Source organism: Anguilla anguilla, chromosome 11 (assembly GCF_013347855.1).
Source record: "Anguilla anguilla isolate fAngAng1 chromosome 11, fAngAng1.pri, whole genome shotgun sequence".
Lineage (NCBI taxonomy): Eukaryota > Metazoa > Chordata > Actinopteri > Anguilliformes > Anguillidae > Anguilla > Anguilla anguilla.
In genome coordinates, this window is record NC_049211.1 from 39,550,208 (window position 1) to 39,575,101 (window position 24,894).

General features: G+C 44.0%; 1 protein-coding gene across 4 annotated transcripts in view; it reads left to right on the forward strand.

Moving 5' to 3' along the window:
- The window catches only part of slc16a4 (solute carrier family 16 member 4), a 41,254-nt gene that overhangs the window by 3,197 nt on the left and 13,163 nt on the right, over positions 1 to 24,894 (forward strand). For 2 of the 4 annotated variants that reach the window (XM_035382144.1, XM_035382147.1), the window contains exons 2-7: positions 245 to 323; positions 6,940 to 7,097; positions 21,521 to 21,638; positions 22,368 to 22,500; positions 23,029 to 23,172; positions 24,483 to 24,644. In XM_035382144.1, the coding sequence (XP_035238035.1) occupies positions 7,075 to 7,097; positions 21,521 to 21,638; positions 22,368 to 22,500; positions 23,029 to 23,172; positions 24,483 to 24,644 (580 nt within the window). In that variant the 5' untranslated portion in view covers positions 245 to 323; positions 6,940 to 7,074. Of the gene's footprint in view, positions 1 to 75; positions 324 to 6,939; positions 7,098 to 21,520; positions 21,639 to 22,367; positions 22,501 to 23,028; positions 23,173 to 24,482; positions 24,645 to 24,894 lie in introns of those variants that run through there. The other 2 variants (XM_035382145.1, XM_035382146.1) reach the window with 2 other exon arrangements.

Sequence of the window (24,894 nt, forward strand, 5' to 3'; positions counted from 1 at the left end):
CTGTTACCTTGCAGCTAGAGGCAGTGCTGCATCTCCACCTTGCCTCATGCGCGTGTCTTTTTCCAGCGTCGCATTCCGGCAGCGCGGGTCGAGCCTCTGTGCAATAACATGACTCTGCGCGCGCTGCCTGGGCACTGCGCTGCGGACTGATAATTTACTGCAACGGATTCCACGTCCACTGACGTAACACGCGGCACGATCGATCCAACAGCGACTGATGGTTTCATTTATCTGTCCTGCACAGAGAAGTCGTTCGATGGGCGCTATGAAAGTGAGAATTCCGAAACGCACACATAGGAACTACAACGGGACTCAAGTTTTCGGTAAGTACAACTTCCTTCGCTGTAGTTGCGTGGTTAATGCCTGTCACCCCACGCGCTTACTTTTCATAGGTATTAGACAAAGCTAAGACTTAAAATAATAATAATTATCGTCGTAAATTAACTGTAATGTAATGTAAAATCCCAGAGGGAAGTATATTTTGCAGTTGACAAGAATGAGGAATCCCAGTCTAAAGATGAATCCTGTGTTGATGAATTTGAGCTTGTATTGTTGGTGGATTGTTAGAGTACTGAGCTCTTAATCTGTCAAAATAAACATTTATTGCATAGATCAATAAAATGTAAATAAAATGAGGACATCAAAGTACTGGAGCGAGTGAAAGTGAGCTTATGGATGCTTGTACCTCAAGAGTCCTGGAGCAGAAATCATATCCTCTGTATCTGTCCTGTCAAAGATGTTAAATATGGTCTTAAGACATTTGAAGACATTTGGTTGTTGGTTTGCCTTTGGGCAGGCTACGTGTGTGTGTGTGCATGTGTGCACGTGTATTTGTACGTTCACACCCTAAAAATCCTACTGGATGTAATTAAGTTGAAACAGAGTCAAGCATTTGTTCAAAAATACAGATGCATTCTGAGTACGTCCATGTCATGAGAAATTGCTATTACATTACATTTATTTGACAGACGCTTTTATCCAAAGCGACGTACAAAAAGTGCATTTCATGGTCATAGACAACTACTAAACACAGGTTCAGTAAGATACAATACTTATTTTGTACAGCTATTTCTAGCCAAGAACACAGTTTAGTTCACACAGTGAACACTATTCAGACCTAACCTCTGCAAAGCCAACTAGGCAGAAGAATAAGCTACAGTATTAGGACAAATACAAATTACCAAAAAGTGCTGGGATGGGGCAACATGTAACAAGTATCATGAAAATGTGGGGTGGGGGGGGGGGGGATTTAGAGTGAAATATACAGCGTGGTGGTGGTTAGACTAGGTATAGTCTGAAGAGATCAGTCTTCAGGCCACGGCAGAAGATGGGTAGTGAGGGGGAGGTTCGGAGAGGGACGGGGAATTCGTTACACCACTGGGGAGCTAGGGTGGAGAAGCTCTGTGATCCCTTTGGGCGGGTGGGAGGGGTTACAAGGCGCCCTGCTGCCGCAGAGCGGAGTGGTCGAGCAGGCACATAGAATCGAGTCATGTCCTGCAAGTAGATGGGGGCTGTCCTGTTGGCTGCAGTGTAGGCAAGGGTCAGGGCTTTGAACCGGATCCTGGCAGCAACCGGTAGCCGGTAGATAATGGGTAAGGAACTGGGCTTGTAACCTAAAGGTCACAGGTTCGATTCATGGATAGGACACTGCTGTTGTACCCTTGAGCAATGTATTTAACTTGCATTGCATCAGTATATATTCAGCTGTATAAATGGATACAGTGTAAAATGTTGTGTGAGTTGCTGTGGATAAGACCCTCTGCTAAATGCCTGTAATGTAATGAATTATGAACTTTTACCCATTCCAAATCACTTTTGTGTGTGGTTAGAGAAACACGGAGCCCTTTGCTCAATTTTAATCGTGATTTTGATAGAATCAAACTGACGCTAACAGAAAACTAGCATGCTACTGTTCTTCTCTCTGCACATTGTGCCATTTGCCTGCAGTCCTGCCTGGTGCTGAATGCTGTGAGTGTTGATAATATTGAGAATGTAAGCGCCTAAAATGGTGCTGTGCTGGGAACATTCGGGGCGTTGGCATAAATTTATTTACAACAGGTTTTCTTTTCTACAAGTGTCACTGATTTGTCAATGAAGATGTTTCACAATGCACATAATACCATTTGGCAAGTTACCACTGTACAATAAAACTTATCTCTGAGTAAGAGCCCCAAAGGATTGGCTTAAGGGGAACAAAGGGCTTCTTTCCGAAGAGTTGCGGCAGTCTGCTCTGAAAAGCACACCACCTTTAGTTCTTTCTACCGCTCATGGCTTATGTAGCTTCTTCCAAGAATGTCATGGAAAGCACACCGGGTGCTGTTCTTGGAAATCTTCGTATTTACCTGAAAATGAGAAAAAACAGTAAGTTACACTTAAATGAAATGAGTAACGTTTGAATCGAGCCCTGGTTAAAGCACGTAGCTGGACTTGTGAACTGTACATCAAAACAGTCCCTATGAAAATCTCAAGTCTTTCATTTGGCTTATATTGTCAGAAAATAAACTTACAAGCCTTTTAAATTCAAAGAAGTTCAAAGTTGAGCAACCAAATTGATTCCTGGTATGAAAGATAAAAGCTGCGAGGAAGGACTTAAAATGCTTAATCTCTTCAAGCTCAGTAAAAGGAGACTCAGGGGTGATTTCATTGAGGTGTTTTAATTCATAAAGGGGTTCAACAAAGTGAACTACAAGAGATTATTCAAGTTGATTTCTGTTAGTTGAATGAGGGGACGTAAATGGAAACGAGCAAAATTCCATACAGACGTTAGGAATAATTTTTTTCATGCAGAGAGTGGTCAGTGTGTGGAATAGCCTGCCAGGTCACGTAAGTAGAGGCAGAAAATCTGGGTATTTTCAAGACTAGGTTTGATACAGTGTTAGGTACTATCTAGTCTGTCGGTAATCAGAGCACTAATTTAGTCAGGAAAATGGTGAGCATTGTTGGGCTGAATGGCCTGTTCCTCTTATTATGTTATGTTATGTTAAATTGGATGGTCCTGTAAGGATGTATGGCATTTTCTATATAAGCACGCTAAAGGAGGAACACCATTTTATGTGTACAGTGAGTCCAGTGAAATTCACACCAGAACTTCACACTCCAAATACATAGTCAACAGATCATTATTGTTAACAGTGTAACAACATTAGAACTTGGTTATTTGTGTGGCATGTGTAAGGTGGGGCATTATTGTCTATGCCTAGTCTGTGCCATTTTTGCGTGCCAGTTTCTGTGCCAGTTCGTTTCAGGGGACATGCGGGACTCAATAATCCTGAGATGTTGTAAAAACTGCCGTCTTTGAAACACACAGGACATAATATTACCTGACGTGTGTAAAAAGCCAAACGGGGAGACAGCATGTGTGGGAAAGGCTGGAGATAAAGGTTACTCAGGGTGTCGCTGGCTGTCTGTTGGTCTGCAGCCAACTGGGCTGCACCTCTCCTGACCCTTCATACGCACGCACACACACAGACACACACACACACACACACACACACACACTGCCGTTAAGGAACTTCTCTGCCCATGTTACATATCTAAATGTCATGGTGGAAAGTTATCCACACCGAAGACTCTGTGTTCTGGTGTTGGTGTATCAGTGATAGCATGCTGCGAATAACTGGGGTTGAAGGTCAATGAAAGCAAACAGGAAGTCGCAGAAGAGAGAAGGCGCGGCCACCTGATGTTAGCCCGTGAGGAGTTTCAACGGTGACCCCTGACCCTTCACCCAGCAGCCAATCTCAGCAGCTGCCGGCCCCTCTGATGGGTAGGCTTCATGTTTTGAGGGAGGATGTTGTGAACGATGGGGATGCTCAAAGTTTGGCATAAAGCAATGTTCCCTTGTTTATTCTCTGGGAACATCTGCTGTGAGTTTTTAAACCTTGACCCCCCCTGCCCATCTGTGGTGCATCCCATTCAGTCCCCCCATTCTGACACAAGATCACTTTTAAACTGACAGTTATAATTTATGTAATACACATTATGCATGTGATTATTCGATTTAATGGTAATGTCTGTAAACTCTGCAAACACAGGCAAGAATAGAAGACCTGGCAATTTTTTTTTTCAGTCTGGGGTCATAGAGGCATGTTTAGACTCAATAAAGTATTTATTCACTTGCCAGATTAAACAAACATATTAAGTGATGCAAAATCGTAAATGTAGTAAATTTAGCCTGATTTGGACTTAAAACTATTGGCATATAAAAAACAGACAGAAGGTTCATGAAGTATTTCTACTTCAAACACATCTTATTGCATTTCAGGATTTTTTCTCAAAGTGGATTTCGGTTTTGTTACTGAAGGACCTCTGTCTGCCCGAGTGACAAGCTCAGTCTACACATTACTTCCGATTGGAAAAACTGGATTTGGAAATGGCTTGCTAAAATATTTGTCTGGATTATCTATATCTTGTCACAATGTTGCCTTTTTTGACTGTCATCCTTTCATTTATTTTGTCGGCTCAGTGTACGACCTTCATTATACACCTTCAAGAAAGAAATCTTATTTGCTGTGCAGTCACACCTGTGAACCAATAGGGAGAGAGGGAGAGGGAGTCAGGGAGAGAGATAGAGAGAGAGACAGCGAGAGAGACAAGCCTGTTTTGCATTTTTACCGCCCATTTTGGTTGAGTCAAAGTATCTCTGTCAGGACTGCAATGGGCAATATCTTTGCCAAAAATTGACATTTCTTGGGATCTTCCCTGAATAATCATAGCTGTAATTATTTATTAAAATAAAATAAAAACTTTTCTCTGTAGTGATTGGGGAGAGATTTTGAGTTTACTGAACCTCATAATGGGTGTGCCATGTGCTGTCAATCACTGCCAGTTTCTGTACGAACCAATAAAGTGTCCGGTTTTTAAAGGAAAATGCCATGATTGGTTGAAATGGTTGTAACACACGATAGGTCCTGACATTCGTTCTCCAGTCACTTGTTGGCTCTCTCCTGCTGTGGGTTACTGCTCTTAGGAAGGGTATGTGGGAGTCACGTGACCTCTATCGAAAAAAGAGAGTTGGAGGAGGCATACGCTTCTTATAGGTCAATGCTTTGATGTATTTCTTACAGCTGTATGAAGGAACACCAAGTCACTCTTATTAATTCTGTTTTTTCATAGCTAGGCTTGTCTTGATCTGTCAGAAATAGCCACCAGAACTGCACGCTTGATAGTTAGCATGTACTATCAATTTTAGAGTGCAGATTTATAAATAGCCAGATGTGATCTTTAGCTAGCATAATACTTAATAGGTCAATTTAAATGTCACCAGGCTGACCAAGCCCTTGCTAGTCAGGCAAGTGGCTGTTACCCACGGTTGCTGATTGGGCAAATAAAGTTGATGCTTAGCTTGCTAATTAGGTTACCTTGCAATGATAGTTAAGCAATTAATTGTGTAAAAATGTTGGCTAGCTGCATACCTAGTTTGTTTGTATTAGCAATGTGTGTTACAGTAGACACGTGTGTAAGGTTGGGCACCAACTGTCAGTTAGGTAAGCCTTGATAGACATCTGGAAATGATGGTCATAGCAAATAGGGTAAATTTTCATTTATTTTATCTAAATCTACAGTGCTAACTAGCAACACGTCCTAATACTGTACCTGGCTAACTAAATCATTTGCACACCTATAAAAGGGTACAGTTTTGAGGGTAAAGTTTTGACCCATTTAAGCTCTTGAAATACATTGCAGTGCTTGTACAAATCTGTGATAAAGAGACAAAGAATGCAGATGTGCCTTTTGTGTCTGCAAGCCCAGATATTCCAGTTTTTTCTTTTTGCCAAACCACTAGAAAAAGCTTTGGAGACAACTTGAAATTGGGCTTCTGTGACATCACTATTCTATTAAATGTAAAATCACCTTAGATTCAAATATATTTAAGAAAGTGTCATCTGGTTTGTCTCGTTACAGATTAAAAAAACTCTTAGAATTTGTTCCATTTTTCAAGAAAGTCAGAGTTTAGAACCTGTACTTTCTGACATTTTGTCTATGATGGATCTCAGGTCATGGTAAATGGCAAATGGACTGCATTTATATAGCGCTTTTATCCAAAGCGCTTTACAATTGCTGCCTCTCATTCACCCATTCACAAACACAGTCACACACCAACGGTGAAAGGCTGCCATGCAAGGTACCAATCAGCTCGTTGGGAGCAATTAGGGGTTAGGTATCTTGCTCAGGGACACTTCGACACGCCCCAGGGCGGGGGATCGAACCGGCAACCCTCCGACTGCCTAGACAACCGCTCTTACCTCCTGTCACCCCTATGTCACCCCTAGGTCATGTTTTTCTAAATTCTTCTTCAGTTCATTAAATAATGGTTTTGCTTCTAGCTGGCCTCTCATTGGTCCTTTGGTTTTTTAAACTCTGGTATGTCACAGAGTTTAAAAAATTGCTGGGTCAGCTGTTCATTTATGTGATTGACACATACTGTGTATTGTGACATCACACGACCACTTCCGGACCCGGAGATTTTTCTTTGGTCTGGATCTATAGAGCAGCAAAATGACTTCTTTATCGAAATATTCAAAGGCTCATATTTTGTGTTATTGACGTTATAATGGCCGAGTGGGGCACCCTATTTGGTGGTGATTTTCTGCATGTGCGCATGCGCGCGCGTGTGTGTGTGTGTGTGCGTAACGCCGGCGTGTGCTTGTGCGTGCGTGTGTGTGTGTGTGTGTGTGTGTGCGTACACAGGCGTGTGCTTGTGCGTGCGTGTGTGTGTGTGTGTGTGTCTGCGTACACAGGCGTGTGCTTGTGCGTGCGTGTGTGTGTGCGCATGTGTGTGTGTGTGTGTGTGTGTGTGTGTATGTGCATACACGGGCGTGTGCTTGTGCATATTTGCGTGTGCGTGCATGTGTGTGTGTGCATGTGTGTGTGTGTGCCCTTTGTCCTCCTTGGTTTCAAGTAAAGAAGAGACTCAGCCCAGTGCCTGTGTTGCTTCTGCAGGAAGCAGGATAATCAGGAGGCAGCCCTAGACTGATACCTCTGACACCGCACCACCAGCCCAGAGGATGGGGACCAGAGAATAAGCCTCCAATCTCCTTCACATTCTACTGCCCCTGCCCCCTCCACTGCCACAGCATGCTTCCTAAAGAACACAACAGGTAGGCCCAATGAGACTGCAGCTCTACCTGTGTTTGAGCAGCAGGTAGGCCCCCTAAGACTGCAGGTATACCTGTGTTTGAGCAGCAGGTAGGCCTCATAGGACTGCAGATATACCTGTGTTTGAGCAGCAGGCAGCCCCCATAAGACTGCAGCTGTACCTGTAGTCTTGATTGTTGATTTAATATTATGCATTTACCTTAGTAATTATTGAGATCTGATGCATGGGTCATATATAGTTTATTACCAATGTAATTTCAGGTCATCTTTTACTTAAATGTAATTCATTGACATCTCATACTCATATTTTTTGTGTAGAATGATTGTTTGATTTTCTTTTTATGTTTTGATGAACATCCTTTGAAACTGGGTTTGTGAAAAATAATTAGTGGTCAGTTTAGGGTAAAGACACTGCCATTGAGTACCATTTTATATGGTGTTTTAGTCACTTGCTTTGCAAACAGGACAGTTACTTTGAAGGGTTTTGAAGTTATTAGCCACTTGTAAAGCGTATTAGGGTCTTTGTCCTCAGTTCTAAAATGCTAGGAAGTGGCTGTCTGACTGAGCTGTAACTCATCAGTAAAACAGTCTCATGATGATCAGAAATGGGGTGTGACTCTCCAGGCAAGACACTGAGAACGTATCATACTCATTAAAACTCTCATCTGTCTCTTTAATGGGTTACAAAATGTATCAGATCTAAAAGAAAGTGTCATCATAAAATGTTTTATTGTTTTTGGAAGTTCTGTTATTCAGAACCGGAATATCAATGTGGCATGTGTAGTGGTCCATTGGGATCAGTGTAGGGAAGGTGTGTCCTATGGGTCTTTATAAGGCTATGCCACATGACTGCACTGGCCACATGGAGTGGTGGCCATTTTAATTCCATATTGTGACATGCTGGTGGTTGCTCGTCGGAAGTAAAATAAAAAAGAGGGAGTCATCCAGAGGCCTGAAGTCTGTGTCTGCCTATTACATGGGTTTATTGCTTTTTAGTCAATGTTTGGAGAAATGACATTTCAGGTCAATTCAGAAATTAATTTCAGTGAAGTTCCTCAACTGACTGAGCTGAATTGTCCTCAGCCTCTGTCTTTGTAGAGCTCACCTCAGTGGCACTCTTGAGCCTAACTCTAGCCCAGTCCATAGACTGTAGAGTTTGTGGACGCCGCTATGTTGTACTATTTGGAGCCAGAGACTTCACAGTTGGGACATCAAGTCCAGTTGTCCGCTAGGCGCATGAGATACAGTTACTCGACAGTGACGCAAACTGTCCCTGATTCGTCCATTGTTACCGTTGACTTTGAAACAGATGGATGAAAGGCCAGTCGCACTGACGCTAGTGGGCAACGTCCCTCAATAAGACTAGGAAGTGAGTTTAAAAAATGCAGCCTGGTTTATGGTCGCTTGGCCGAGTCCCTCCAGTGCCTTGCCATTGCCTAATTCTAATTTGTTTTTGATCACTTCCTGAAACTCTGGGCAATGTTTACTCATTATGACCTGCATGTTTGAGGAGCACTTCAGGTTCCAGAACAGATGCCACTTGAAGTGTTGTCTATGAAAAGCTATAGCCCCGATCATGCAAGTTAAGGTCACTTTGTCACTGACTGGTTATAATAATAATAGTGCTTTTCTGAATATGGTGCTCAAAGCACTTTACAAAACAACAGAAAAAGGATACAATAAACAAAAGTAACACAAAAAGTAACACATAAAGGTAAAATTAGACCAACAAAACATGGACAGCATCGAAAAGGATAAGAGATTATTGAAATACATAAAAATAAGAATGAGAATAACAAAATGGAAATTAAACAAAAGGCTAATGAAAAATAAAGCGCTTTTAAAAGAGACGTAAAATTGTTGACTGCCCCTGCCTTTCTAGTGCACAGAAATGTTCCTGTGACCTGTAACAGGAAGTGAATTCCAGAGCTTGGTCCTCTGAGAAGGGTCTGTCACGTTTAGTGTTTAGTCTGGAACACAGGAGTGAGGAGATCACTCTGTGAGTAACCGATCAGTCCTCCAGAACTGTATGGCATGGAAAGCTCAGGAATATAGGTAGGGGTCAGGCTGTGTAAAGCTTTAAATATAATAACATTTTACAATCAGGCCTAAAACTATCAGGAAACCAGTGGAGTGTGACAACGATTGGGGCGATATGTGTCCTTCTACTGCTCTGAAATAAAACTCTTGCTGCTGAATTTTGAACAAGCTGGAGCCTTTAGGTGGTAAGACATCCAAAAGGTAACGGCTGACCCATATACCTGGCCTGGTGCTAGTTACCTAGTTACGTTTTTGCCTCTCTCAGGTTCTATGAATACAGTTTTCAGGAAACGCTTCAACGCCACAAATCTGAATGAAAACAAATGCGACGTGTGGCATTATGAAACTGCATGCCCTTACAGCTGCAGAGAGAGAGAGAGAGAGAGAGGGAGAGAGAGAGAGAGAGAGAGAGAGACTTGAATCTGCTAGAACAACTTTGCCAGACCTGGGTCCTGGCAGTAAACATGAAAAAGACCAGAACCATGATCTTCCAAAAAAGATCCAAATCTCAGGGAACTACATCAAATTTCACACTAGGGAGAAATCCCATAGAAACATGCACACAATACAATTACTTAGGTCTGAAAATAAGCTCCACAGGGAATTTCAATCCTGCAGTGAATGAACTGAAAGAGAAAGCACGCAGGGCTTTTTATGCCATAAAACGACAAATTTACATTAAAATTCCAATTAGAATTTGGCTTAAACTACTTGAATCCGTAATTGAACCGATTGCCCTATATGGCAGTGGAGTGTGGGGTCCACTTTCAAATCACTTTTTTTCAAAATGGGACAAACACTCAATTGAAACCCTGCATGCAGAGTTCTGCAAGAACATCTTGCATGTACAAAGAAAAACAACAAACAATGCATGCAGGGCAGAATTAGGCCAATATCCATTATTAATCAGAATTCAAAAGAGGGCAATAAAATTTTGGAAACATTAAAAAAATAGTGACCCCCCCACTCATACCATTACAAAGCCCTGAAATGCCAAGAGTTGAGCAAAGAAAAGAGTCCCCTCTACCAGCTGGTCCTGACACTTAGTTCACTCACCAATACTAACAACCCACAGCCCCAGGACCAGCACATTGATACAAAATCAGTTAGAGTCAACCAAATTATAACCTATCAAAAGCAAAACTACATCACCTATTGGAACACTCAAATACAAACACAAAGCAAAATGCAGTGTTATCTGGCCCTAACTAGACAGTACACCCTGGCAGGCTGTCTGACCATGGTGACTGATATAAAATTGAGAACCACCTTGACAAAGTACAGACTCAGTGAACACAGCCTGGCCATTGAGACAGGTCGCCACCGCACATCGTGGCTAGCTGTCGAAGAAAGGCTGTGCCAACACTGCTCTCTGAGGGAGGTGGAGACAGAGCTGCACTTCACAACCAACTGTGAAAAATATAAAGAAATCAGAAGAATCTACTTCCCTAAATTTAACCGGTTATGCCCATTTTTCAACAACCTTCCTGACCAAGAAAAACTAAAACTACTCCTGGGGGGAAAAGCGGAGTGCTCTACACTTGCAGTGCAGTTTCTTGCTGCCTGCCACAGGCTGAGGGACAGTGAGTGATGGAATACAACCACAACACCACACCTATTTACCTATACGCAAACATTTACACACGCGCACGCACGCACACACACACACACACACAAACACACACACACACACACAAACACGTGCACACACACTGTTCTTATATTATGCTGATTTATTTTTATTGTTATTGCAACTTTTTACTGTTAGTTATTGTTACTATGTATTGTTACTTCTGTTGTTCTTACTTATTTTTTTATACATTGCCATGTATCTACCAAGCTTTAGCAATACAAATGTACAAATTTGTCATGCCAATAAAGAGAATTGAATTGAATTGAAATTGAAATTGAGAGAGAGAGAGATAGAGAGAGGGAGAGGAGAGAGAGAGAGAGAGAGAGAGAGAGAGAGAGATGTACCCAGTCGCTGTAGTTGATGGATCATTGGCTGCCTGGGGACATTAGTCAGGCATTTGTGACCCCCTCCTCACTCTGCTCATGACTGTTGGGAAAAAAAATGGCAGCCATCTGATAAACACAAGCTGAATGAGGCATTAATAACCAAGTCATGGGAGGGGGGGGGGGGGGAGTCGAGGTGGGGGGTTGGGGGCAAAGGATTAACTCACTACAAGCTACAGCGACCCACCGCCACCTCCGGTCACGCTGCCCCTCCCCCTTACCCCCTCCCCCCTCAGGCTGTGAGAAGGGGGCCGGCAGGCTGTTCTGGCAGTACACTGGCCCGATTCATTCCCCCATAATCCCCTAAGCACATTGTGCCTAATTGGGGACAGGCTCGCAGGCATGCCTTTGGGGGCCTGCACACAGGCAGAGTGTGAACGGGACCTGTGGCACCTGCTCGCTGGCACCTGCCCGCTGGCACCGGCACGCACCTGCCAACGCCAGGGATCCCCGGGTACCCCCGCCGAGACCCACCTGACACCCGACCAGCACCGACACCGTGCCCGGCAGATTATTGCAGAACCGCCGCTCACCCGTATTCAGTGCTACGGGAGCTTTCATGCGCTTCGCCCTCCCTCTAAGCTTCAGTTTTTTTCCCACACAATACAGTGTAATATTACATTTTTTGCTCACTAAAAATTGTATGGATTTTATCCCTTTGGCTATAATTCAAAACTCCGGCGGAGTTTTGATCCGCCCTTTTCTCTCCCGGATATTTACGTCTGAGTGGCAAGTCCCTCAATGAACCCTTCGCTCGTTCCAGGGAACCGGCTGGAACCAGATCCCTGTCAGGCAGGGACAAGCCCAGGTTGGGAAATTCCGTCTGGTAACAGCAGAGAACTTATGCTTTTGCTGCTGCGATGCTACACTCACTGGGTGGGGATGTTGTGACCTGAAGATGTTGAAAAAGATTGGTTGGTTGGGGTGGAATATCAGTTGGGGCGAAATAAAAATGACCTGAAATCGGCCTAAACACTTACTGACTTGAAAATAACCGGACACTCCGACTAACTGAATCTCTCCCACCAGCACAACCAGTTGTGTGTTGCCCTGTGAGGCTTTGACCCTCAGAAGCCCTGGCAGGGCTTCAATACCGAGTTCAATACCGCGCTTAGGCCCCTCCCACCCCTGCACCATCCTCCGTCTGTTGGAGAGCAGGAGCGGTCAGGTTAGAATGTGCACCTGGGGTTCCCAGCGGATTTGCCCCTCTCCTCTCTGCAGGTCCGCAATAATCTGATTTACCATTACATTTGCATCACAGCCATTCAGCAGAAGCTCTTATCCAGAGTGAAGAACCGTAGTGGAGAACATCAGTGGTGCTCTGAGGAATACAAAAATACAGTATCGCCAACCAGGCACAGGGGTCCATTTACAATGTGTAATATTAACCTAACAAGCAACAATTTGTATTTGTACAAGGCACGGTTAAGCAGATAACCTTATATCTTACACGGCTCTACAGTACATGTAATATTATCCTAAAGGACATCCAAAGGAAGACAGAGAGAAAAGAAAGGATATCTAACAGGGGTCAGGAGAGCCATGATGCAATCGGAAGAGGTAAATCTTCAGTCTGCAGTGGGAAGATGGGCAGGGTTTCTGTTGTTCTCACTGTAGTGGGAAGATGGGCAGGGTTTCTGCTGTTCTGACTGCAGTGGAAGATGGGAAGGGTTTCTGCTGTTCTGACTGTAGTGGGAAGATGGGCAGGGTTTCTGCTGTTTGGACTGCAGTGGGAAGATAGGCTGGGTTTCTGCTGTTCTGACTGCAGTGGAAGATGGGAAGGGTTTCTGCTGTTCTGACTGTAGTGGGAAGATGGGCAGGGTTTCTGCTGTTCTGACTGTAGTGGAAGATGGGAAGGGTTTCTGCTGTTCTGACTGTAGTGGGAAGATGGGCAGGGTTTCTGTTGTTCTCACTGTAGTGGGAAGATGGGCAGGGTTTCTGCTGTTCTGACTGCAGTGGGAAGCTCATTCCACCATTGGGGTCCAGAACAGGCAGGAGATATGACCTGGAAGTACCGTCCCTTTAGCTGCCCGAAAGGCTAACACCAAGGTGCTGAATTTGATGCAAGCTGACGCCGGTAGCCAGTGGAGGGAGATGAGAAGACTGAGTCTGGGGAGGCAGTAGATCAGACGAGCGGCAGCGTTCTGGAGGAGCTGCAGAGGTCTGATGGCGGAAGCGGGGATGCCAGCAAGGAGGGAGTTCCAACTTGGCTCCACTTTGGAGCTCCTGCTTTGGACGTTATTGAAATACAGCCTTTATATAATTTATGAAATAGTGCCTATAAAGGTACAATCACCTGTCACTAATGTGGTATGCCATAGGTACCTACAGTTGTACCTCTTGGCAGCTATACATTATTCATTTGTACCTCCTTTTGCTTGTGAAGGCACTTATTAGTCAGCAAATAGAACATTATTGTACTTTCAGTGTACATTTGGGAATTTTGTTCCCTAAAGAACAAAAATGTAGTTGCACACAATAACGGATGAACTCCTCTGTCATACACAGTTAAGAGCATGCTTTTTTTTCTTGGTGTAGAACTGCATGTTCTACCAACTACTTTTGGCCCTAATTTTCCCCGTAGACTCCTTGGGCCAAATAACAGCTCCTCTCTCTCTTTTCCTGGTTGGTGAGAAGCGCTCTGCTCCACTATAGTGTCTAACGGTCAAACTGCCATTTGGCACACATTGCTGGTTCTCCACACTGGGCTGTATAGTGGTTCTCCCTGTGTGCAAAAAGAAGGGCAGTGCTCACATGTACGTCATGTTTGGGTAACACGATGATGACAATTTTGAAAAAAAATTTTTACAAAGTAGTTTGAACTACATTTTTGAGTGGCTGTAGTTTTGAAAGCTGAACTGAACTAGTTTTGAATTTCTCTTTAGGGTAGCTTTGCTGTAGTTCAATTACTTTCAGTGTGAAGTAATTGGTAGTATGTACAACTACGCTTTCAGTGTAGTTTCCCCAACACTGCATTTTGGTTAGTGAAGATGTTGGCCGCAAGCCACACCATCAGATCAGGTCAGTGTAAATCTAAAAAACGAATATTCAAACACAGATCACTCATTCCATTATTTCACTTGATATTCTTTCTCAAAAATACAATGATTGTTACGCAAGAATATTGTGTCGTATTTAGTATTTTAACAAAGTTTACAAAGGATTTAATTAATTTTATCATTTAAAAAAATGTCAGACTTCATTTGTCTGCGTCGAGATGACTATACCAGTCGACCACTGATCGCCCACCGTTGTTATAGATCAGTATATCATCCGCAGGCCCTTTCAGCACAGTAACAAGCACGGTTGCACTAGTGCCCATTGATATATAAACTGTCACTGCCCTTTGTTTCCATCAGTGTTACTCATAATGGGGTCACAGTTGGGGTTTGTACTGAAACCCAAAAACACCATCACCCACTGCTCCTTCCCATTCATCCCCTCCGCTGACCAAATTTAATCCCCCATGCCCCCCCATTGCACATCATTACGCACAGCGTTAAAGGCTTGTACAGTACAAGTCCAGCAGGAGTGAAAAATACCGATTACCGGTCGTTTTGGACCCGAAACACGACTGTGTGCTCTTGAGTTTTTCAGACATTTTGTCTGTGGACGGAGCAGGGTTTCCCTGGCCCTCACTCCGGATTGGAAGCTCTGAAGGGGGGGTCTGACGGTGGACATTAATAACTTATACTTCCGGAGTGCATTATGCCCCGTAAGCCTCTCCTGGGAGGGGCCACGGGTCGTCTTCCTCTTGCATGCGTCGGGCCTGGAGGGTAAATCACACTAAATCACACCGCTGCCCGGCCTCAGATTTCCGTTTGGCCCAGTGGGTTGTGTGAGGTCCCAGACCCCAGACCCTAAATGTATATTTAGCCTCCTAGGAATTAATTCATCCTGGGAGCCATTCATTTTTGTCCCCTGCCGGGCACATGAGTCGCTGGGCTTAATATCAAGAGCCATGCATTCTACTATGCTGAGTCATACACTACAAGGGACATTCGGTAAAAGTGAAATAATAATGTTATAAATACCGAATAACTTTTAAAACTTTTTTTTTCTTCTGGGTCTTGGTAGGATATGGGAAATGAAGGATAAGGGGGTGGGGGGGGGAGGGGGTAGTGTGTCTCTCTTCTCTTTACCTTCTAATGCTTCTGTACTCTCATGGTGAGCTGCCACCTGAAAAAAGTGTCTGTGAATATATGTCTATATGTGTGACTATGAAACAAATGTTTTACATCAGATGTCCATGTTTTAAAGGAAGTCATGGCAAAATGGTGGACCTGCTTAATATGATAACTCTCAGTGTGAATGCATATTCACCACAGGTCTAACTAATCTGAAGCCCAAGATCCCGTTCATAGCCCACTGGTCTCAGTTTGCGGGATGCTCATGCTGCTCTGTGGGTTAAAAATAATTTATTTCTATTTTTTTAAATATAGTTCTCTCTATCTCTCGTTACATGTTCCTTGATACCTCTTCATCCCCTTCTAGTAATTTGGAGAGGCGCAGAAGTTCAGTTCACTGTAAGCAGTGTGCCCGCTATTGTTTGAAATGTTGTTATTTAACTCCCGAGTTTTATGTGGTGAGATGTGAAGCCGTTGTGTCGTTGTGTCGTTGTGTTACCGTGCTAGCAGTGCTAGCAGCGGCTGCGTTCCTCACCGAGCAGCCAGAGCTGTTGACTTCCACTCGCTCACTCCATTCATGCGCAAACGCATCTACCGGATCTACCTTTAATAAATGTATTAATGTTCACACATGAAATCATATTTATTGTTAGTAAATTGTATAGTCCTAGAAGACCTATTATACTGGCAGAATATGTGATGACATTAGATAGATTTGTAGAATAGTCCTTTTGTCTATAGGCTATGTGAATTAACGTGATGCACCAAATCTTTGTAAAAAATTCACATATTTGACACTGTCTTCTGACCCAGTAATATTGAGCAACAGCAAACCTAATTTTAAGGATGCTTTTTGGATTTTAGACGCTTGCTCTTTTGCATTTGGCATGCAGGTGACTGTATGACTGTATGTGCAGCATCACATTTGGATAATTGGCAGGATTGTTGCACTCGACACCATCAGTGGACAATGGCACATAGAGGAGCAACTACAGGACACAAATACATTGAATCAATACTGCTACAAAAGTGCCATTGTGAAAAAGCATTACATATGGCATTTTTAATATGACAAAATTAAGGATTGCCACTTCAAATGCTAAAAAAAAATTCCTCACAGGCATGAGACCCAATGCACCTCCCAATTCGACCCCCCCCCCCATAGGGGCAGGCCTGCCTGTCTGAAGCTGGACTTGCAGAGTCAGTTACCCCAGAAGGTTAGGCTTCTCAGAGCTCCTCAGAGTTGTATGTATATGAAAGGGATTTGACTGAGTAAATCTGGGGTCCCATGACACGATACATCCCACACGAGCCACAGCGAGTCATTAACCCCGATTAACCTCACAGCCTCCGGTATTTCTGCTCAGGCTGGCGGTGAGGAAGTTTTGTTACTGGCTGTCTGTGGCTTTCTAACTTCACTACTCTGAAGCTGAGCAATCTCACCCCTCTGGTAAATCCACCATTAACTGTCAGAAGGATATCAGACTTACAGGGAAGCAAATTTGAAAAATGGCCAACTTTACTGGAGGAGAAATTCCCAAGTTGTTTACTAAACCTTTGGGTTAATGCCTTTCCTGTTGCCACCAGCAACCTGAAGAACATGGGCTGGATCTAAGACCGTTGATCCATTGTTATCCAAGGTGTTCTTATGAATGTGTCACAGGATTCAGAAATATACATTTTCTGGGGATTTTTGCCCACTTTTTCTACCATTTGGAACAAGTACACCTTGCACCTGTACACAAACATACTTCCACTCCCCCACCCACCTCTGTACCCCACATCCACACAAACGCCTTCACATCGGCACCTGGGGAGACATTAGACAAAGAAAAAACACCTATTGTGACTGTATGTTCTTGTGGGGAAAAATGATCGACTTCATATTTTCACTATTTATTAGTACTATACCATTGACTTTCTTGACTGAATATGCCCTATATTTGAAGCTGCCTTTGTATAGACTGTATCTGAATATGTATTTCAATTATTACTTTATCTGCATTTATTTGCATTAGCCCTCCAGCTGCTCTGGAGGCAAAAGGGGGTCCTACCCGGTACTAGATGGGTGCACCTAGTAGAGTGGCCACTGAGTGTATGTCAGTGTTACTGTAGTGGGCACTGGCCTTTTTGCAGTGCAGATGAATAACCATATGTCTGTTCTAGACAGAGCATTAGAGACATGTATGCTAGATATGTAGCCATTCGCTGCCAGATTTATGAGCGAAATTAATCAGGTTATTATTTTCAAAAAAGGTTAGTGGGACCATTCTGAGCTCTTCATAAGTACATGGCTACATTAATGGTAGTAGATGATTTAATGTGCGACACTCATTCCAAGAAACTGGTAGAATTGTGTGTGCTCATGTTTCCAAGGCATCATTAGTGGCCTTTAGTTAAACTGTACCCACAAGTTATAACAGGGAATCCTGCTCACAACCAGCATTTCTGACCATCCAGCAATCTTCCATCTGACTTTGAGAGGCACCCAAAGGTCCAGTCTGGTTATCTGCTTATGAGAACGGTCAACGTACAGTATTCCTGAACCCTCATGTGGGTACATAGAAGTAGGTTAACCTATTTCTGATTGTCTAAATGTTCTCCTTGTCAAAAATGTTTTTTGTGAAAAAGTATATATGTTAAAAAAGGAAAACCATTTTCTGGCTTGGAATTTTGATGCATGTATCTAAACTGAAATTACAGATGGAGTCAGAGCTTTGATCTTCCCCATCTCTTTTTTTGGTGATTAGTTTGATGTTTGTCGCATTTCTCCCATGTCAGGTGTTTAAATGATCCTGAGCAGCTCACAGAGACTCTAGTTTCATTCATTAGTTGTCTGACAGGGACGATGCACATTAATTAAATTGCTGTAAATGTGCCAGAGTCAGCCGGGGAGGCTAATTTCCATTATATTTTGGCTGTGGGAGGAAACCGGAGCACCCGGGGGAAACCCACGCAAACACGGGATGAATATGCAAACTTCTGGTGAAGGAATAGGCAAGTCTTCTCTTGGATTTAAAACGATATCACAGTCAGTGGGGCTGATTTGGCGTCTTGATCTTTGAGGTAATTTTCATTATTTCCTTGAGGCACACCTCTGAAAGTGGGCCGCGAGTCCGCGTGTGGATAGGTCAGTTAGTCCTGACAGACTCGGACTCGACCGCAGATATCTTTTTTTTCCATTTGGCGCCGTCCTCGTAAATCACGGCGCGCTGTGAAAGTGGGAGGAGAGTGCGCTGGCAGACGAGCGTGCCGCGCTCTCGGCTTCTGTGTCTCACGACTGCGTCAACAGAGTGAAAGAAATGCGCAAACGTAAAAAGGAATTCCTTTCTCTAGCGGCAGCTTTGAGGAAAAGGGCTGATCTTATTTAAATGCTAAAAGTGAAATTGCACGGTTAGGCTAGTGAAATGCAAATGGGTCACTGAAAACGGAGCCGTAGCCTAATCTATGAGGCATGTGGGGAGTTTTCAAGTCAGTCTTGAAACGATTTGCTGCTCGTTATATTTTCGGTGGCCTGTTTCTTTCAAAGTGACCTTTAATGAAATTTTAACTACCGTACTTTGGGGGGGAAACTATCAATCTGCTGACGGTGACATGGTCCACCACCTCTTCTGTAGATGGAAAATGATTAAATATTTACGCGTACTGCATTACCACCGCACGTGGTAAACATTGACAGAGCTGGCCGCCTGCAGCCGGTATAAACTGAGCAAGCGCGGGTGATTATTATCAGTTTGCAATTATGCTGGGGATCCTTGCAGTGTTGGCACAGGGTCCAGGAGACCTCGTAGACTAATCGGGATGCAGATCGGCGTGCAGAAAGTGCTCTTTTTTCCCTTTAATTTAGACATTTGAGGATGCATTTAGGGTGTAAATGCTGCACATGTGCCTCTAGATTAGGCTTAAATTTGCGAAAATATTAAAGGCCATTCCCCTCCTAAATGAACTGCAGCTGATGTTCTCACCAAAGAATGAAATGAAGCACAGGGTTAGGAAATGGACATGAGAAAGTCCTGAGGACATGACCTCGGCGTCCTCAGTGGCAGTTACACCGGCCTGCGGTTCAGAGCCAGCGTGAGACTCCTCCACACGAGTAAGCACGCTGGTGCAATGTGCGGCCACTGCCAGATCCAGACGAGCGGGAGCAAGCCGAGCGAGCGGGGAGATTGGGCCTAGCGCTGAGTATGACATCACCAGACACAGCCGAAGACATGCTATCCGCTAACTCTGGGAGGCTAGGGGGTCTGAAAACGCTCAGTGTCACAGGGAAGATCAGGTACTAGCGCTGGGAGCTTATCGAGAGTAGATCTGAATGACGCTGAGCATTCTTTCCTGTGTTTCTTACGGAGCGTAGCATTACTGACATCCCACCCTCATTTTCTGAAGCCTGAGTCATTGAGCACTTACGAGGTGAAGCAGCGGCTGGCTCTGAAGGTAGGAAGGTATTTGGCGGGTGATAAAGCTGACGGGGATGAGGAGCAACTGCCTCCACAGGCATGCTTAACCCTTTGAAGTGCAGGTTTTTTTTGCTGGAATGTCAGTATTCTAGAACTCGATTGCTTTCAATCACCAGTAGTGATTGTGACATCAGCATTAATTAGAATGTTCAGTTAAGAACATTCTGATCACATATTTGTCATCTCACACCTTAAAGGGTTGAGGTGTTTTACCTGGGAAGGGCCGCTTGAAGTTGACACAGGTATCCAGAGATGGAAAATCCAGGTTCAGAATGTAAAAATCCTCCCTAGTATTTTGTTCCAGTCACCAGGATTTGCTAGTTAGCACGATTCTTCAGCTAGGGGGTAGAGCTAATTACCAAAATCAGCTGGCTGAGTTTGTGGGTGGGGGAAACACATGGCAGGACTTTTACTTTCTGACCCCTGGACCTTCCATCTCTGCAAGTATCAAATGCACAATGGCAGACACTCTGGGCAGCGTGTTACCGATTTCTTAGTTTCGAGTCTCTTTACCACAGATTATAGTTTATAGTTCTTCAGTGCACAGTCACACGGCGTGCAGTATAAGTTCAGGTATAAGAGCTGCGGTGGTTCTGGTGCGTGAGCGAAAGCACTGTACGTGGGAGAGTTAGCGGACGATTCCGGAGGAATCACGGAGAGGTGCGGTGAGTTGCTCGGGCTCCATGCAGACAGGCAGGAAGCCAGGTCAGCGCCTCGATGGCTATAAGCTCCTCCCAGAGCGAAGTTGGCGGGAAGAGCTCTGAATTGAACGTAGACACCTGTTCATGGAGCTTGGGAATGGCGGGAACAGGAGGAAAGGTTGGTTCCCTGAACTGCCAGAGAGACTCACAAATGCACCGCTAATAATTAAGCCCATACAATTCAAGGGAACCAGGCAGATAGGTGCTCACTAATTACCATAGCTAACGCATGAAGGAAGCTGGGAGAATTAGCTCGGCTAACATATCCTTGTCAGCAAGTGAAATTATTATTAGTCCCTTGCATTACACAGCGCACACTCCTGAAGCACACAAGCACACTTCTTGTAAATGTAATCAGAATCAGAATCAGAATCAGAATCGAATTTATTGCCAAGTACATTTACACATACGAGGAATTTGCTTTGGTCAACACACTTATTGGAGTTAAATAGCTAGTTATTAGCAGAGCTACATAACAGAGCACAGAATGGGCTGCAGTGGTACCAGCCACTTAAACACAGAGAAGAACAGTGAGGTCTTCCGCCTTATCCATAGCTCACACAGCTGTGGAGGGTTGACTTGGACCTACAGGGAATTTGATACACAGTTTTCTCACCATTCCAGTCATGTCACATGGTATATTCCAGTCCTCTACCAGTCCATTCTCCAATGAAAGGGATCAGATCCATATGAAAATATGCTGCAATATATTCAAAATATAATGATAAATATATAACTGCGAGGTATGTTTAAGCACAAGGTGAAATGTTCGTCCATATATTCCTTGTCTTTTCAGCTCTTGATTATATATTTTATTTTGGTATATTGAAATATATTCTGTTTCTATAGAATTTAGGGGCGTGGGCAGAGAATGCTGTCAGGGTGAGAAGCCACCAGAAATATATGTTTTTTATTCAGAAAGATCACACCCTGAAAACAAATTCATGTTCAGAAAGCACAAACCTTATTTTGGATGTGGTGTTTGCTGATGGTTTCTGATGAACGGGTTGAGTATAACTGTAGCGTGTATCTGAATAAGAGGTGTTTGTTTGAGAGTTTGTCTCTTGTGTGTGTGTTTTTTCAGTGAGGTCAAGGCAGCCAAGATGAAGATTTTCAAGAAGGAGGAGAAGGAGAAGGAGGTGACCTATGTAGACCCCCCAGATGGGGGATGGGGCTGGATGATTGTCCTGCACTGCTTCCTGGTACGTTGCCCGGGTCATTTCCTGCTCACCTTCATTACTGTGATTGGTGGTTTCTATCTTTTAAGATCTCTCTTTGATTTCTTTGTGTAGAACTTATCCATAGACAGTTACCAATATGCATAATGCAGCCTTTCCCCCTACACTCTTAGCATTAGTTAAAAAATGTTTTACAAAAAGTTCAGAAGAAACGGAATGTTTTCTACAGCCTTTTGTAGTTATGGCAACAGAATACATTCAGCAGCCATATTAGATTCATGCTGCTGACATTCTTATTCAGAGCAAGGTACAATGCAAGAGAACGTAAACACAGTACATCTACTGAGTGCTGTGAGCAACAGAGTAGTAGGCAGTAAACACTTTTATGAAACAGGTCTTGTAAATATAAATAGCTATTCAACGTTCACAGCATTATTCTAGAACTTGCCTTTGGCAGAAATTCGTAGTAGAATAGTTTCTCTTTAATGCAAGGTTCTGGGGAAAAAGGACCAGAAATATGGGTGCATTGAACTGCATTTCTGCTGGCAGAGGCTAGCCTTCTACATGCAGGCTTAAAGCGACTGCTTCACTGTTTGTGGGAGCTTTAAAGTAACTGGCCTCACAAGCTGTAAGGTCATTTGGCTAGCTATAGACAGGTTTTAAGTTGATATGCTCACCGTTTGTGCTAACGTGAAGGAGCTTGACTCATTGTAAGCAGGCATTAAGCTGACTGGCTGTTGTTTGTGGGCGCAGGTAAACGTGTTGGTGATGGGAACCCTGAAGAGTTTTGGGATTTTCTTCGTGGCGTTCCAGGACGAGTTTGGTGGCTCGGCAGAGAGCATCAGCTGGATTGGGTCCATCATGTCCAGCCTGAGGCTGTCGGGAGGTCAGCGGCTACAACTAGACACACATGAGGCTAACTAGCAAACACTCAGTCAGTCAAAGAGTCAATCATTCCATCAATCAAGTGTTCAACCTATCACTCATCACTCATGAGGCTAACTAGCTAACATTCAGTCAGTCAAAGAGTCGATCAATCTATCAATCAAGTATTCAACCTATCACTCATTCAATCAATCACTCAAATTATCAATGAATCAACCAACCAATGAACCAGTCAATCAATCATTCAGTTAGTCAGTTAAACGAACCACCAATCTATCAAATTTTACTTTTTGTTCAGAACCATGTACAGTTTGTTATATTATGTTTCATAATAGACAATGTGAGGAGGAAATAAAAAAACCACAAACTGGGGAAATTATTCGCCTGGCCTGAACGACCTGTTCCGTTCTCTGGCATTTTCTGCGTATTCCCATTCATGTGTTTTCCCATTCCGTTCCTTTCGATGTGCCCTTGTGTTCATGGAAATGTTTGTCCACTCAGACGATCATTTTTTGGTTTTCCTCGACAGGCCCCCTGGCCTCGGTGGCCTGCGCTAAGCTTGGGAACAGAACTACTTCCATTGTGGGGGCGCTGCTGGTGAGCACGGGGTTCCTCCTCAGCATCCTGGCCACCAGCGTGGTCTTCCTCTACATCAGCATGGGGCTGATCATCGGTGGGTGGAACTGCATCATACAGCGCCTACAGAACTGCATCATACAACACCTACGGAACTGCATCATACAACGCCTACAGAACTGCATCATACTGCACCTACAGAACTGCATCATACAACACCTACGTGTGTAGCATACAGCACCTACAGAACGTGTGTAGCATACAGCACCTACAGAACGTGGGTAGCATACAGCACCTACAGAACGTGGGTAGCATACAGCACCTACAGAACGTGGGTAGCATACAGCACCTACAGAACGTGGGTAGCATACAGCACCTACAGAACATGTGTAGCATACAGCACCTACAGAACGTGGGTAGCATACAGCACCTACAGAACGTGGGTAGCATATAGCACCTACAGAACGTGGGTAGCATACAGCACCTACAGAACGTGGGTAGCATACAGCACCTACAGAACGTGTGTAGCATACAGCACCTACAGAACGTGGGTAGCATACAGCACCTGCAGAACGTGGGTAGCATACAGCACCTACAGAACGTGGGTAGCATATAGCACCTACAGAACGTGTGTAGCATACAGCACCTACAGAACGTGGGTAGCATACAGCACCTACAGAACGTGGGTAGCATACAGCACCTACAGAACGTGGGTAGCATATAGCACCTACAGAACGTGGGTAGCATATAGCACCTACAGAATGTGGGTAGCATACAGCACCTACAGAACGTGTGTAGCATACAGCACCTACAGAACGTGGGTAGCATACAGCACCTACAGAACGTGGGTAGCATACAGCACCTACAGAACGTGGGTAGCATACAGCACCTACAGAACGTGGGTAGCTAGCTCGGCTAGTGAAGCACAGTGTGGTGCAGTAAAGCGAAGGCCTCGTAACAGGTTACCGCGACAACACTCCCTGGCGACACAACCCTCAGTTTTAAAATAACAACATTGCCCTTAGCTTGGGGCTGATTTTGCCTCTAGCTGACTGGTAACGCGTTGGTCTGTGGCATCTTTGGGCGAGAGCCCTGGGTTCAAATGTCACCTTGGACCACAGGCAAATCTCTTAACTCATTACACAAGCACACCAAGGATGTCTGTATACAGTGCATGTTCCCTTAAAGATGTCAAATTCTTTCCAAAACATTATTTGAGTCATACACCTTACTGAAATTGTGTGCTTGAGGATAAAACACTTCAGTGTGACAAATAGTGTGCAGTTAATTTGGATATGTAGAGAAAATGAGACCTTGCCGCTCTCGGTAAAGCAGTGGATGGCAGGAGCTTTGCTGTAATCTGCAGGGAATCTCCATGGAAGTGTGTGTTCTTTGTGTCTCCGGCAGGTATGGGCTTTGCTCTGCTGTATCAAGCCACTTCTGTCGTCACGGCGACCTATTTCAGGAAGAGGCTGGCCACGGCGTACTCGATTGGCCGCTCAGGCATGGGTTTGACCTTTGCCCTGGCTCCCTTCACTCAGCTGCTACTTGACCAGTATGCCTGGCAAGGTACAAAACAAAACAACAGGCAACATTTTATACACACTGCAAACTACTGGCTTTCGCTAAAAAATCTTTTGAGTTAAATCACTTCCACAGAGTGAGAGACTTTTCCTCTACATGACTTTCTGCCTCCATCTCTTATCTGTGTTTTCCATTGTCATTTATATTCAGGATTTAGGTTTCAAGATTACATGTATATTCTTGGTTTAATGAAAAATCGTGTGTGTGTATTGTGGCTTTTTTGCCCACATTGAAT